General features: G+C 38.6%; 2 protein-coding genes across 4 annotated transcripts in view; one reads left to right on the top strand and one right to left on the bottom strand.

The window, feature by feature from the left end:
• The window catches only part of EIPR1 (EARP complex and GARP complex interacting protein 1), a 72,221-nt gene extending 68,654 nt beyond the window's left edge, over positions 1-3,567 (bottom strand). Inside the window, exon 1 of the mRNA XM_058019348.1 lies at positions 3,495-3,567. Coding sequence (XP_057875331.1) covers positions 3,495-3,536 — 42 coding nt within the window. The 5' untranslated portion in view covers positions 3,537-3,567. The remainder of the gene's footprint in view (positions 1-3,494) is intronic.
• Positions 3,515-16,664, top strand: part of TRAPPC12 (trafficking protein particle complex subunit 12) — a 50,343-nt gene continuing 37,193 nt past the window's right edge. Inside the window, exons 1-4 of one of the 3 annotated variants that reach the window (XM_058019346.1) lie at positions 3,515-3,699; positions 4,569-5,779; positions 8,460-8,576; positions 15,786-15,899. In XM_058019346.1, the coding sequence (XP_057875329.1) occupies positions 3,579-3,699; positions 4,569-5,779; positions 8,460-8,576; positions 15,786-15,899 (1,563 nt within the window). In that variant the 5' untranslated portion in view covers positions 3,515-3,578. Of the gene's footprint in view, positions 3,711-3,972; positions 4,062-4,568; positions 5,780-8,459; positions 8,577-15,785; positions 15,900-16,664 lie in introns of those variants that run through there. The other 2 variants (XM_058019344.1, XM_058019345.1) reach the window with 2 other exon arrangements.

The raw sequence follows: 16,664 nt of genomic DNA, 5'->3' as shown, positions 1-16,664 counted from the left end.
CACAAACAACACACATTTTCCAGGGAAGACCCCTTTTACCACTTCTAGTAAATCTACACCTGGCTTTTACTCCATCACAGGTAAGTGAGCTGAGCTATTCTCAAAACGTACTCATGACAATAGGTGTACACACATTGGTCACAGGTCTTCCACAATCTGTTTCAGTTGCTATTTTGCTTGAAGTTTCTTACTCCAAGAAAACACATTTGGCTTTAGGGAAATTAAGTTTCATCTTATTCTCGCAAGCAGGCAAAGTCCTAAAAAAATCAAGTGTCTGTTCAGATTCATAAAACCTGTTAACAATTAACAGACAACACAAAATGGGTCAAGTAACATTTATTCAAGAAGCTCAATGACCACAATGGAGAACACTAACTCTATCAAAGCATCAGTGCACTTTTTTCAGTCCTCCTTCAGCCAGACCCTGTCTCAGGGTGGTGCTGGAGCTGCCCATGGGCAGTATGGCCCTGTGCTCAGCCAGGCAGCTTTCTGTGGTCCTTGCCTCCTGCTCATTGTCCTTTTTCCTCACTTGTCTATGTACTTTTGACGTGCAACATACAGTAGGAGTATCCAGCATGCTGAAATCCAGCTGTGTTGTGGTATCCCCAAAACCCATCAAACACACCAAACACACACTCCAAAATGATCATTCTCTGGCATAACTCATGTTCCCCTTCCCTCATCTCATGATGCTGGCTGGCTTCTGCATGCTTTTAAATAAGCAAGATGTAGGCTTGAACCAAATGCCTACCCCAGAAAGCACCCCTCCTCACTGCTCATTTCCAGGGCTAGAGATGTTATCCAGTCAACCTTAGAGTAAGGCAAACACGGTATTTTGAGATGTTCAGTGGTGCTTTCACAGCTGCTCAAAATGTCACTGTTTAAACCCTCAAGAAAAAACATGGGGGAAATTGTGACTCCCTGAAAATGAAAGCCAGTTCAACATGGGGCAGACATACCATGTACTTCAGGTTAGAGAATACAGCCCAGCTCAACTCTAGACAAAACAAGAACAACATAATTTCACTGACAAAAAAATACAGCACTCAGCAATATTCCTGGGAACTCATTCATCACATTCTTATAATTGAGGATATTGATTATTTCTACCAAGATTCCTTTTAGAAGAAGCACCTTGGTATTGAAATGTTCTGCAGCTGCTGCTTTGTATTCATCATCCTGAGCCACAGTCCCATCACTCAGTACCTTAATTCAAGCACTATCTCACATTTTCATTCACCGCCCACTGTAATCTTCTCATTTTCACTGCAGTTGGACAAGCAGAGCAACTATGGTGAGACTTTTTAAAAGGCACAAAAAGTGTCACTCACACATTATTTGCATGTCTGTACAAGGTTCATATCACTTACAGACACACCTAAGAGATTAAAAAAGAGAAAAATGTATTTGTTCATTATTCTATGTTACCTTATATATGCTAATACATCAGAACACATTCTATACATGGAAATGAACAAAAACCATGCAAAAATAATGTTAAGTTAGTTGGTGGATAGTGCCTAGGAAGAATCAGCTTTAAGTTCCTATAAACATGATCACATTAGATCAGATGAAAAGCACATTTACACAACTACACTTTCTCCATCAGTGTCCAAAGAAGGACTTCTGCTGACTGCTAGAGTCCAAATATGAGATGCAAAGCCAAAATTTTTAAAACTTGGCTGAAAAAGAGTCTGAACAGACTCTTCCAGACAAAAAGCAGTAATTGTGATGACACAGCTAACCATTATTATCTAGCAACACAGAAGAAACTATGTTTTAAAAAAATAATCATCTTTCTTATTAGACCTAGAAATGGCAGTTGGAAAAACCAGATCAATTTTAGGTTTAAGTTTTTATATTAGTGTCTCCATTATCAAAAAGCACAGAGATGCAATTTGTTTTAAAGACACACTGGGAGTTAATGGAGATCAACAACAGAGCCTTCATCTCTATACTCCCTGACTTACGCATAAATTATCTCTTCTTTCCTCACCCTCTCCCCAAGTGATCTGTATTAACAGTAATTTCCTTTTATTACAGCCACTTTATTCACGCTTTTGCTTTATCCTCCTGCCAGACAACTCCAACAAGTTACATACTTCACAGGAGAGAAGTGTGTAGCAGATATATGGTATGGATATATGGAGGGGGCAGGATACACAGGTCCATGGAGGTTCCAGACAGCACACACTAGCTTGCCCAAATTCCTGGAAGATGGATTATATGTGACTTACCAGAAATGAACTATGACTATTATTAAGTACAGGATATATGTTCTCTTCTGCAAAAAAGATTTAAGTATAAGTTTCATTAATTTTGAAGTCCAAGTTACAGCTATCTCGAGCCAATCAGAAAATACTATCATACAAAACAGCACACTATAAAACTTCATCAGGTTTGCGTAGATTCAACATTTAGTGCAGGTGAACATTATGTAGCAGCTCCCACAGAAGAGAAAAACCAAACAAATCCAAATTTGTTAATGAAATCTATTGGTATGGTCAGGACTACAGAGCACACTCGGCATTCAGGTCATTTCTTACAAAGAACCTTTGCACATTACACGAATCCTCAGCGAAAGTGCCAAAAGCCAAAAAAAACCTGCCCCATGAGGATATTTCTATTGCTACATCTACAGCAGAATGAAGTGCTTTGTTAGGAGGTGCTGGTTTTCTTCTGCAGGCATTACCGCTATAATGGCTAGTGATGGTGAGCCAGCCGCAACACATCACAGCTGAGTAGAGCCCTTAGGCGGAGGAGGAATGAATTAGGGTCCCTCTCACTCTGCTTTCCCAGAACTTACAGAAACCTCATTAAACACAACACCTGTGCTCGTCTAACAAGAGGATCACTAAGTTTCTGAGTTGGACAGTTCCATTTCTTTACAGCCATAAAATACTGATGTGATGGACAGATTTGTCGCATGGGACAAATGCACATACTGCACTGCTGACAAAGACTTTACAGGGAGATCCCACAAAGTTCACGTAGATTTATGGCAGGGTACAACCAACTAAAATTCGTAACTTACTGGAAACAGTTTCATGCTCTCTCCTCAGAAAAGCAATTTTTTTTTTTTTTTTTCTGACAAGGCAGAATCAATGATTTATTTGGCAGTACTTTGGCACCACTGCAGCGCCAGACAAAGCCTTTTCCAGCGCGGAGCCGGGAGCGGTGCCCGGGCAGGAGCCCCCGGGCACCGCGGGCAGAAGGAGCCTGCCGGGCCCCGCTCCCGCCCTGCAAACAGCGCGAGTGGGGTGGGGAACGACTCCCGGCCGCTGGCCGGGCACCCACCCTTAAACGCCCGAGCGCGGCTGCCAAAAGCCACCACAACCCGGCGGTGCCCGCGGTGCCCCGGTCCAGCTTGGGGAGGAGGGAGGACGCCGGTCTCCCCCGGGCGGGCTCTCCTCTGCCCCACTACACACACCCGACCCCGCGGCCAGCGCCTTTTCGAAGGCAGGACCGGCACCTTGGGCTGCACTCTCGCTCACCTGGAACTCCAGCCCGTAAATCACCGGCGCGTCGTCCTCCATCGCGACCCCCCTAGCCCAGCCAGGCAGCCGCCGTCGCTTTCGATGCTTTCTGACCCTCGGCGGGGCCCGTCGCCGGCCGCTTCCGGGAGCTGCGCGCGCGCAGCCCCGCCCGGCCCGGCCCGAGCGCAGGCGCAGTGCGGGGGGAGCGGCGCCGGGCGCAGCGGCGGCGCGGAGGTGACGGGACGGGACGGGACGGGACGGGAGAGAACGGAGCGGGACGGGAAAGGAGAGACGGGAACGGAGCGGGACGGGAACGGAGAGACGGGAACGGAGGGGAGGGGTCGCGCGGCCTGAGGGTCGTTCGGGTGGGCGGGTGCTCACTGGAGCTGTGCCTGGAGGCGGCCGGGCTCACCCCCGGGGGGTGTCCGGGCCGGGGCTGCGGGGCTCGCAGCGGCGCTGCCCGTGCCCAGCGCTGCCCCCGCTGAGCCCGGCCGCGCTCGGCAGCTGCCCTGCTGACAGCCGGGAGCCTGCGCTGCGCTTTGCTGAAACCGGAGCTAGCGCGTCCTCGCGATCCGGAACGCAAATGTTGAGTCGCTAGAGCGGCTTGTCCGGAGATGTTGGGGAGGTCCTAAACCTGGAGGAGTGTAAGGGCAGCTTGGATGCGGCTCTGAGCAGTCTGGTCCAGTGGAAGGTGTCCCTGCGCATGGTGGGGGGTTTGGAATCAGATGATCCTGTAAGGTCTCCTTCCTAACCAAACCATTCTCTGATACCGTTCTATGATACTGTTTCATGTGTGTTCAGTGGGAGGCGTTTGGTTTTCAATCTCAATAGTTTTACGACGTGTAGAAAAGATAAAGAGAAAATACTTTCAGAATTGGTTCTGTGATTAGACTTTAAATGAAAAATGTCAAAGGGAAGATGTGAAATAGTGAAATCACTATTTTTTAAAGGAAGACTTTTACTATTGTGTGTTTACTGAAATACTATGGTATTTTACTTTTGTATGGTTCTTAGGAGTTTTGCTATGACACCTGAGCAGTATACAACCAATAAAACTAATTCTTGTTTTGGTGGGGGCTTCTCCTTTTTCAGTTACTATGGAGAATAATGAAAGCAACGCTAAGGATGCAAAGAGCGCCTCAGCTGAAGATGACAGCAGAGACCTAGTTCAGCAGAAAACTCAGGAAGAAATTCTCTTTCATGAGGAAACCATTGACCTTGGTGGAGATGAATTTGAGTCTGAAGGGAATGAAACTGTATCAGAGGACTCAAATAATTTTGTAGATAAACTTAATGAGCAAATGATGGAGAGTGTCATTATTTCAGATTCCCCAAACAATAGTGAAGATGACACAGGTGAACTTGGTTGTCTTCAGGAGATAGTAGACCAAATGGAAGCTAAAGATAATCAAAAAACACAGACTGAAGTGGATAAAGAAGAGTTTTTGAGTAATGAGAGTGAAACTGAACATGAAGAAACCCCAAAAGACATTTCTGAGATTGGAACAGATGATCAGGCATCTTTAAAGGAAGACTCAATTCAGGAAGCAGTGAAGGAGGAACCAAAGCTGGGAAACAATGTTCCTGTTGAAACCAAACCAAATAACGTTGATGAGAGCACACCTGAGGACCAGATGCTGTCACCCAGTACTACCAAACCATCGTCTGAGGCTGAGCCCATTCCTGTGTGCACCATCTTCAGCCAAGCAAACAATGCTAGCTCCCAGCCACAGTTGTTCCTACCTGATGGTTTTGAGCCTCAGATGGTGAAATCTCCCAGTTTTAGTAGTATAATAGAGACTCCAGTGAAGTATAATCCACAGGTGGTTCAACCAAGTCCCAGTCTAAGCAAGTTCTTTGGTGACACTGTTAACACTAATACTTTAGCTTCTGATTTTTTTGATTCATTCACAACATCCAATTTTATTTCTGTTAGTAATCCCAATGCAAGTTCTTCAGTTCCAGAACAGATGTCCTCTCTTTCTAATGGTGGAGGTGGTTCTTCATCCAACCCTGCTTTCCCTGTGCAAAATGGGAGACCTGAAGCAGGTGGTCCCCCATCATCTCTAGAAATAAGTCAGTCCCCCAAGCCATTCTCACAAATCCAAGCTGTGTTTGCTGGAAGTGATGACCCGTTTGCCACAGCCTTAAATATGAGCGAACTGGATAGAAGAAATGATGCTTGGATTCCCAGTGAGGAGACAAGAAATGTTCTCATTTCAGTTGCCACACAACAGTACAGCACTGTGTTCATAGACAAGGAGAATCTCACCATGCCTGGGTTGAAGTTCGATAATATCCAGGTAAGAGTCTATTACTGTATCTTCCTCTGGGATTATATTTTAGAAATACTGTAGATCTGTCCAATAATCTGTATATCATAGTGTTTCATATTGTTGCTGATGGTCACTTTGTGTGTATTACTTCAACCCTAATTAGAAAATGCAGTGTCACTGCTGCCCTGTAGGAGGAGGCTAAGACCAGATCTCATTTATTCACAGTAACATTTGTTTGCTGCATTGAAAACCAGTGTTGACAGCTTCCACAGAAGCCAAAACTGTTTGTATTTTTAAGTACTTTATTTCTGATCCTCTGAGTTAGTAAGATAATAGTTACATTTGGAATATATACACACCCTCTAAGCTGTGCTACAGAGTCTAAGCAGACAGCTTTGTTTCTGGAATTCCCTGTTGTGATTGAGTGGGAAATTATTTCACTCATGTTCACAGAGGTCTCAATAATGTTAACATTGGCTGAAATGGCATCATTTCTATCTTCCTCAAGTGATGGAAAGTTACAACCTCTAAGAAAGATTGAGTGCTGCAGCAAGCTGCTGGCAAGGGATAACCCCAAAATTAAAAGACTAGAGGAGATCACAAAGCAAACAACATAGTAGTGAAAAGTAATTTTCTGTCATCTATCAATTTCTTAACAGGTGAGAAGGCATAAAGCATTTTTTTTCAGAATTTGGGAAATTTTACTCACATGTATTTAAGATTTCTCATGAAGTAGTTATCCTGGCTGCTCAGCCAAGCTTACTATCATGATGTTTTGTTTTTTTTCTTGAAACAGGTTAATCCTACTCTCTGGTATCTATGCCTCTGGATAATAGAATTGTTGTGTAGATAGATGGTGTTGAGAGTTTGGATGCTTTAATCCTTAATTATGCATAACAAAGACCATCAGTCAATAGTCAAATACAAGTAGAGAGCACTCTGCAGTAACTTCCCAATCTGCAGAAGCTATCAGAAGAGTTTCTGGAGTGAATCACGTCCAGACTTATAATTAATTATCTGAAAAATCTCGAGTTTCTGTCACAAGCAATAAATACCAAGCAATAAATACCATGCCACACTGCCGCTGCTTCTTGGGTTTGCTTTATCTTAAAACGTTAGTTTGTTATCACAGAGCCAAATAATTAGCGTGAAAGAAAACATTGTAACAAGAAGCTATTCCTCCTCCAGTTGTACCCAAAATATCCCTTAGACCTTGATGAGTTATTCCAGTGTGTACTCTTTCTCTCCTGACAGCTAGTCAGACAGATGGAGTGATCCCTTCTGCAGTCTCCAAGGATGATGGGCTCCTTTTTGCAAGCATCCTTTTTTACAATAGTTCTCTTTCACCTTCCTCAGCGCAGTCAGGGATTAAAGGCTTGTTTCTGCTGATCAGTCTCTAAATCTGGGCACATGCAAATATGCAGATCTACCATTTAGTACATAATTGAAGGGAAGATGTTTGACAATGTCCATGCAATGTATTTCTACAAAAGACGTGATGTAAAATCATCAATGGAATTAAAGGAAATCCTAATGCTTTTTTCATTGTCTATAATTTATAAGAGTTTCATAGACATGTCCACAGGGAAAAATTCTGAAGTGCTTTATGTTTAGAAAACTTTCCTCACTTTCAGTTACTGCTTTTCAGTGGCCCGAGTGCATGTCTTGACTAATTTGACATCCCCTGGTTTGGTATCATTGTTCCATAGTATTGCAAATTGTGTATTTAACTGTAACTGTAATTGTAGAGTGCTTGAAATGTCAACTGGAACATTGTAGGAGGTATATTTTCAATGTTAAAGTAGCTTCCAACAAGGGTCATTCAAGCTTTGGTATGAATAGTTTGCTAATGCTGAATGTTAATGCAAGATGTTAAACCAAGCTACATGCAGTGGACAGTTAAGTTGGTTGAAAAATGCATTTGCAGTGAGTGAACTCTAAGTGTGCTTCAGGGAAGGACTGAAATTTCACATTATATGTATTGACAAGCTTGGGACTTTATTTTTTGCCCTGCTTGCTCAGGAAGTATATTGTAAGACAAGTCTTATGTCAATAACTCACACCAAGAAAAATACTGACTGACTTTTATTTCACCTGCATGCTACTTTTTGACAATCTGCTGTTATTATATGCGGTTCACTCTCTTTTTAGGCAAACAGCTATTGAGCTCAGATAGCCCAGTTTCTCTGACTGATGCCTGCAGCTAGTTCTTCTGAAATTTATAATAACACTTTTTGAAGGGTTGCTTTTTACTTTGGTTTATGATCTCTCAAAGTTTATTTTCTGTGGATATTTAAGGCTGACTTACTGTGTGCATGTTTATTTTTGATCAATAGATTGCACCTTTCACTGTTAACGTACATTACAGAAACGTGTGAAACTTTCTGGTTTTTAGAAGATCTTTGAGGAATATTTTGTAAGATCTGTGAATGACAATAGTATAAAAAGGAAATAAATCTGAATATGTCAATGCTAACTGAAACCTATACATGGAAGAAAAAATATAGCAAATCATGTGAAGTACATGTAGAAGTTTTCATTCCAATGCTGTATATACACATATTTATTACACATGTACTGAAAAATTTGTATTTCTCTAGAGGAAAGAACTCTTTTGCTCAGTTTTAATTCTACATTTTATTTTGCTGAAATAATGTTTTAAATAGTCTTGCTATCTGTTTTCTTTTTCTGTTCCATGAACACCAAGGGAGATGCAGTGAAAGACCTAATGCTTCGCTTCTTGGGGGAGCAGGCTGCAGTGAAGAGACAAGTTTTAAATGCCAACTCAGTAGAGCAGTCATTTGTAGGCTTAAAACAGCTAATTGTAAGTAACAATCATCATATAATATATATTTAATATTGTGCTTCTCTCAAGATAATTGGGAGCTACTGACTGAGGAGAAACTGGGGAAAAAAACTTTGTTAGTCTATTCCTGACCCTTCAATAGTACTAGCCAAACTACAATAGTCTTTAATGGGAATGACACTGGGGTTTAATTATTTGGGTTTAAATCACATAGTAAACATTTTTTTATGTGCATAAGTTACAAAAAATTATTTGAAGTGATTGTGAGTTTTTATGTAATACAAATGGTTGCAAAACAGATTTTAATAATGTTTTTGTTTACATGTATATATACTTACATTTTCACCTGTTGTTTTACAAAAAGACATAAAAGTTGTGAATGGCAAGCCAAACTGGTATGATAATTTCAGCTGCCTGATTTTTTACTTCAGTGCAGAAAACTAAAGCAAATTACTTCCAGAGGAAAGCTTATCTTAATCCTTTCATTAATGTAAGTATTTCTGTTCTGAAAATAGTTGTGTCTAGCAGCCTTGTAAGCCTTGCCTTGTTCCTTTAACCATTGTGTTCCTGTGCAGAATTCATTACTATGACATTCATGACTGAGCCTTCTTTAATCTGATGACGTAACAAGGTGTTTTGGATTTACTTTATTTTTGAAAAAATGGATGAAGAATTACTGAGAAAAAGTAATGAGGAATTATCAGGACAGGATGTATTTGGTATTTAACATCCTTTAATTTAATAGTGTGACTTTACATGTAAAGCTCCATAAGAGATTACTTTTTTGTCATGTTAGGAATAGTCTAGGAGGTCTTGACAAGCACTGGTAAAGGAATTCAAAGGAAATTTTAGAAACTAAACATGAAAAGACAGATTGTGATCTCCACCCTAGACACATGTTTTTCTGTTTATCTCAATGTTTTGCTTGACTTGAGAGGCGAAAAAAACTTATGCAAAAGTCTTGTACCCATCAGTGTCTAAAGTAGGAAAAAGATTTTTTTTTCACACTTACTTTGCATCTTCCAGAAGAGAATTTTTGATGTGTGGGAAATACCTTTCTATTTAGCCTGGTAGTGGTGTCTGTGCAAGATGCTCTTCTATGGTGCAGACCATCTTGTACCTTAAATTACAATGCTGGTGCTGCTGATACTGTTTTTGCTTTGAGCCTGCTCTAAAGCATCAGAGTTGTGTTAAAGCTTTTAGGCCCAAGGCAGTGAAGCTAGGAGGCAGTCTGCAGCTGTAGGATATTTTGTTACTTATGGTATTTATGGTTACTTACCTTACTTGCAGGTTTATTTTTTTAAAGAAAACCTTGCCTTATTTAGAATGGTGGGGTTTTTTATAAAATAGAAACCATTTGGGTGGAAGTTAGAATGTTCTTTGATTTTCAAGGCTTTCAGTCATTAGCTGTTAGTTGGTTTTGACTATGCGAAATTACTTTCTCAGTTTCATTTGTAGAACTTGTTTCTTTTTATGATGAGAATTGGTTAGTCTTTTTTTGTTCCCTTGCAAACATTGCATTTCTTCTTAAAGTCTAAATGTGGAAAATTTATTTCTGATTGACTGCAGTTTTTAAAGTTAAAGGGATTTCAGACTTTAAAACATTAAAATCCTATGCTAGATTATATTAACTAAAAAGATGATGCTTTTTACATGCATAATAGGCCAGAATGACATATAATAACTACTCTGTTACTAGTCACTTTGTTTATGAGAGAATTTGTGACCAAATATGTTCAGCAAATAAGTCTTTCAATGCAAAGGACAACTTACAGGCAATATTTATCTTAAGATCTAGTTAAAAACTAGTGAATATTTGGAATATTGCTGTGCAGTTTCCATACAGTTAAGATTCTTCCTTAGCTGTTAATTTGGTATCCTTCTGTACTACACATGAACATGAGATTTTTTGTCACTCAGTTCAATCCCTTGCAGCAACTTAGAAGAGTGTATTTTGAATGCATTTGCAGTGCAGAAGAGAAATGCTTAGAATTAGGATAAATTTCATCTTCAGACTGATATCTGTTATTTAGGTGTTTACATGTGAGTTGTTGTCTGAACTCAGTCAATAGAGACCTAATAGTAAAGTCTCTGATCACAAGCTAAATTTACATGAGTTTCCATCTAAAAGTCCCAACAATTATCACATGCTCTAGGAAAACACCAGTGACAGCTGAAACCAGAACTGAATGTTTGGTCCTGTTATGAAGAAATTTGTTAGGATAAAATTCTCAGATGATCTTGGGCAAACTCCATTGTGTTATGGGGTCAAAAAAAAAAAAAGAAAAAATAAAACCAGTATTCTAAGCCTGTCTACTTCAGAGGAAACTGCTTCATTAGTATCTAGCTATTTTTTTAATGCTGTGTGGATGGAAAAATATGCTCAGCAGTATACCAAATTTTCAAACCACAGGTCTTCAGCTGCAATTCTGAAGCTTTTCTATTCTACCATATGATTAATTCTGTTAGCTTATTTGGCTGTTTTAATAAATACAAATATACTGCTTCTACTTTCAAAGGCTATTTCAGAAGTTCATTCCTTTGGTTGTTAATCAAAGGCATTCCAATCAGTCCTCCTTCAAAATCTTTCTTCTAATCAAAGCTAAAGTTGTTTACAATCATTTAAGTGTTTTGGTCTTATGTTGCTTTTTAAGTAATTTTTTTTCCTTAATATTTGCTTCTTCTTCCCTGCTACTTTGTATGAGCAGACAGCCATGGCACTTCCACTTCTCAGATTTTCTTTTTAAAGGAAAAAATAACCCTTCTCTAATCATTTCTAATCATCCTGTCCTGGATGCCTTCATAATCCTCTTTGGAGCTCTTCTCAGACTCTCTCCCAATTGAAGCTAACATCTTTTTGGTATCATTGCTCAGAACTCAGCACATTACATTGTAAATGACACTACTTGCCTTGTGTTTTACCTTTTCTATTGTTCTGATATTGTTAATCATCTGGTCCCTGTTCAGTGAAGTGGTCCTTACATATTGACAGTACCACCTCCTAGGTTACATCTACAAATGAAGATACCACCTCTTTTAACCAGGGCTACAGAGGAATACCTTATATTGGACTGTTTCCAGTGTGCATTCCCCAGTAGTACCTTCTCACATTCCTGTAAAAAGTCCAGTAAAAAACATTTAAATAAAAGCACTTCTGTGGGTAAGATGCAGTTAGTGCTTGCAGCAAAGAAAGTTGGAGACTGATGTCCTTTGGGGAGGAGCATAATGCAGTCTGCAAAAGCTTCCTCAAGTACAGCTAATTGTCTGAAAACAAAATTTATCAAGAAGTTGATAAGCTGAACTTCCAAAGGTGCACCTTTTCTGATGAGATCACCAACAGTAGCATCATGTCTAAGATGAATAGTTTTTCACCTGAAAATAGTTTTTCAACTGAACTCAAGTTGTTGAACTTGGTTAACAAAATTGTTCAGCATCAATTTGGTCAATTAGATTGTTTGAATGAGATTTTTGCCAGTGAGCCAAAGATGGTTTATTGAACAGCTGTTCTTTCACATTTTCAGTTTCTTCTCTGGGATGGGCAGTAGTGAATTGGAAATGCTCTACTGGTAGCAAAACAATATGGAGGTGGTAAAGGTGACTTAGTTTTACAACTTTAGGGCTTTAAAGAGATAAGGGGCTGCTGAAGCAGTTCTACACTATAATTCTGTAATAATTTGTGAATAGAGTTATATATCTGTACTGGATGAGTTTTTATATTTTTTAACTGAAAACAAAATCTGGGTTTTCAATTTCCAAAAAGTTTTATCAGTCTGGCATAGGATTATGGATTTACTCTAAAGCAAATAAATGTAAGCAAGATCTTCTCATCACAGTGTTGCTTTGTTTTACAGCAGCAAATACAAGGTGTAAGCTGCAATTTTGTTAGTTCTTGTTATTCCATATTTTAGACTGGTTTTTTACCCTCATTTGAACAAATAGTACAGTCTTGCTTACAGCGACCTTTCTGATGTTTTCAGTTGTAAGGTGTCTGCAGCCAGAGAAAAATGCAGTCTTTCAGAGTTGTCGTACTTTGAAAAAGACTGCTGTGTCTTGCCACTGTAAATATGTAATGCTTTCTCTAAATATGGAATAATACCCTCAAGCTGCTAGACCAAAAAAGGGTTACTAGCTACATTTTCTTAACTGATGTGTAAATGCTCTACCAATGTAATTTACAGAGGAGAAGCCTGTCATAGCTAGTGGAGGAGGACATTTTAATCACTTTAATGGTGTTACAATGTCGAGTTAATGACTCCCTTTGAGTCTATTTTATAAAAGTCATATATTGTTACTTTTGCATATGAGTAATATTGTGCTTTTGCATATATTTTCAAATATATAAAACCTGGATACAGTGGTATAACATACATATTCACTTTAATAAGTTATAAATTGTCCTTAAAATAGGGGAAGGGATTGTTCTTTTGTTTTTAAATCAGTGCGCAATTTCCTACATTTTTATAGCTGATTTGAGAGAAGGTGGTAGTGGTACAAACTGTAAATGTGTGCTTTTGGGGAGAGGTTGCATTTCTGTACTAAGAAGCAACTATTTATTGGATAAAATTTCAATGGTTTTCCTGAGAGACTGAATGATGTTATAAATTGTCTTTGTGTATCAGAGGAGTTCCCTTTTCATCATTGAACACATTTTCTGTAGATTTGCAGTCCGCGTGCCTCTCTTTTCTCGACAGAAGAATTGTATTTGAAATCTGTTTACTATGCAGTTTCCCTGTCTGCATGTGAACCTCCCCCATGATTTCTGGGTGTTTTTGAAGAACAGAGAAGTTCTGCAAGGGCTGATGCAGTGTCTGTTGGATGGCTGATCTGCTTGGCCTAGCTTTGATGTATGTACAGCAGTTGGTACTGAAATGGTTTGGATTTTTAATTTTTGGTTAGGTATATGGATTTTTTTAAAAAATCTTTTCACTCGATAAATGTCTAGTCTAATAGTGTTTAAAAAGTATAGAAATCATGCTGGCTGGTGGCTTTCATCAGAAGAACAGCAGCTCCATACTTTTGGGGGGAGTGGAAAGATGATACTAAGATTGTGTGGAGAGTTCTCTTCTTTCAGGCCGCCGCTGTGTTAGTGAACTATTTAGCAATAGTATTTGGCTGACGGTATTTTCTCTTAGAGAAATTAGTGTTTTCACAGAATTACAGCTGGACAACCATATCCTGATCATCACAGAATAATTATTTTTATCTTTGAGAACGTTCTTCAGCATTTTTTATGCTGTATCTGAAGCTGTAGTGTCTGTATTTGCTTTGGGTCTCTACTTACAACTTACAAACAAAATTTAGATATAAGGAACCTGGATTTTAAGAACTGTGTGACTGTAGACCATAGGAAGCACAACAGTGACCTGCAAAGTTTTGAGGGATGTTTGAAACAGGTAAAGATTTCTGGTGGACTGGCAACTCTTAAGCCTGGTACAATTTGCCCAAGATAATAATTTGTCCAGTTAATGTCAAATTAGAGTTGTACTGCCAGCAGTCTTCTATTAAGCTTCTAGAGAGAATTAGGCTTCATGACCAGCAGGCAGCTCTCATTTTGAAATAATTTCAAATATTCATCTTCGAGCAAAGACTGTTTTCCCAATAATTATCAGACTTGCTTCTCTTGCCTGTCTTGTTCGATAAAGTATTTTTTGTCCATGCCTGAAATAGAATTTAAAAGATTGTAGTAACTGAGTTGGTCATAAATGATATTTTTTGATCCTAACTCTCATTTGGGAGGACAAGTTGAGCAGTTCTAGTTTAGCAGTTTTTTAGTTTTTGTGTTTGCTCCTGTTCTAAGGATAATAAGAATGTAGTTTGTCTCTCCAGAAGAGGAATGAATTTCAGGTAATCTATGTCAGTATCTTTCAGCTTTTCTAAGTTGATACAGGTAGATGTTGAAGGATATAATTATGCATTATCAATTCCTGCTCTTCCATATGAAAGTAGATGGCTCAGAGTGTGCCATGCTGTTTCATGGTCTTGCTGTCAGCCAACTTTTACATTTCCAGTGAAACTCAACTTCATCTGGCATCTGACAATGCAGAGAGGAGATGAGGTGCTTAGTGTGTGGTGATCTCTGTAGGGGCCTGTTTGCAGCCTGTGGCTGCAAAATGGAGGCCAGAAAATAGGAAAAGTCTTCCGTTGTTACTGCTGGATTTTCAGTGTGACTGTTTGCTGTATTTCTAAAACAGTGGAGAGAAAATAATAAAATACTAGTTCAAGATTAGTATCTGGACTTTGCAAGCACCAATACAAATGTATTTTATTCCTTCACATTTCATCAGACAACATGATTATTTTATATTACAGTTACATTTTTTTTATGTCTTAAGAAAATATTTTGGAAATTTTGGAAAAAATATTACTTTTAGGAATAGCAGAATAGCATATATTTACATTACAATGCCCTGCTGAATACATGTCTCTTTAAAAACTCCTCTGTATAATAGAAAAGTATAGCAGTTTAAACCTGTGAAGCATTAATCTGTGTTTCAAGTTTTTGGTTTGTTGCATCAGACTATACAAGGCAGAAATATTATTGGGATATTTCTGTTAAAAAATGGATTAACAGTGTGAGACTACAGTTTGATTTGTCTAACTAGGAATGTCTTTGTTCTATGAATAAAAAAAATTAAGAGTATTTTGAAATTAGTAATTCAGTGGAAATTCAAATGTTTGTGTTTTGTAGATGGGCCAGTTGTTATTGCGTTCTTCCTTGTTCTTTGTTTTTGACTAATAGGAATTTTGTATCCTGGACAATGCTAAAAGTTCATTTTCATTAAGTGAACTGTACTAGGGGTTGTAATCTGAGGTACTGAAGTCAGTGAGATGAGAATAGGCATTTAATACTTTATGACTGTAGAGTGCCTTCGATATTATTGATAATGCCTGGCTGGCAATTTTTTCTCCTTTTTTAGGAGAAAACAAAGTTGTGAATATTATAATATGTTCATTTATATAATCAAACTTGATATAGCTTTACGTTTACAATTCCATATGGTATTGTATATTCTTTTGTTTTAGTGACCTGGTGATGTTAATACTTGATTTCCCTTTTTGCCTAATTAGACATGCAGCTTTGACAAATGACATTCTGCTTCTCACCGGCCAGCTCTCCTGACCTTGTCATTATTACTGATGGGTACATGTTGCTGCTGCGGGCAAAATCAGCAGTTGTGCATTTTAGGGACTTGATGATTTTGCTACTTATTCTTTTCTTCTTCCCAGAGCAGTAAAAACTGGAGGGCAGCAGTTGACTTGTGTGGGCGGCTTCTAACTGCACATGGTCAAGGCTATAAAAAAAGTGGACTGCCTGCTAGCCATACAACAGATTCTTTACAGGTATGTTTAAATATGCTCTTGTCACTTTTTTATCAACAATATTCATTTTTTTGGCATTTTTTTAACAGGATCAAACTCCTTTTCCTAATTGTAACATAGAAACTGAGGTTATTCAAGTATTTTAGCAAGACAATTTTTCTGTTTGCTTATGTAAAGTAGGCCTTCGTTTAAAACAAACTTACTTTTTTAAGGTAAATCCAATCTTGATTCTATGTTTTTAAAGGTTTTTACACTAGTAAAATGGAATATGTTTTGCTGTTTTGGAAGACTCATTCTGCTAAAGTTCGTGGAACTATCTAGATTGTGAACTTTATAGTAAGCTTCTACATGTTAGAAATGTGTTCATGTATTAATCCCAGTTAATAAAATATTGCAAGTGATTCAGATGTGACCAGATGAGAACTCATGTTTTTAACCCTAGTGATTTTAAAGCTCATGGTTTTTCACCAAAAGATTTTAAGGATGCCATAAAGTTGGAAAAGCAGTTAAAATACCAGATTCATAATTGGTACATGCTAACTCATTTCAAAGAGAGATGTTCCAGTTTTGAGGCAGGCTAGTTTTTAAACTTCATCTTCAAAATCTTCAATCAATCTTGTTTATCTCTACAAACAATTAAACATCGGTCCTCTGAGCTTTGTTTTAATGATTTGATGAAAAGTACTGTGTAAAAGAGCAGGTAAGTATAAATCCTGATTCTTTTCAGTAACAGAGAAACTCTTTACTCAGCTTTTATCAGAAAAAGTTGAAAAGTTGAAATTGTAT

Source organism: Melospiza georgiana, chromosome 3, assembly GCF_028018845.1.
Source record: "Melospiza georgiana isolate bMelGeo1 chromosome 3, bMelGeo1.pri, whole genome shotgun sequence".
NCBI classification, from domain to species: domain Eukaryota; kingdom Metazoa; phylum Chordata; class Aves; order Passeriformes; family Passerellidae; genus Melospiza; species Melospiza georgiana.
Note: the sequence above shows the minus strand (reverse complement) of the source record. Positions and strands in the feature narration are given on the sequence as shown.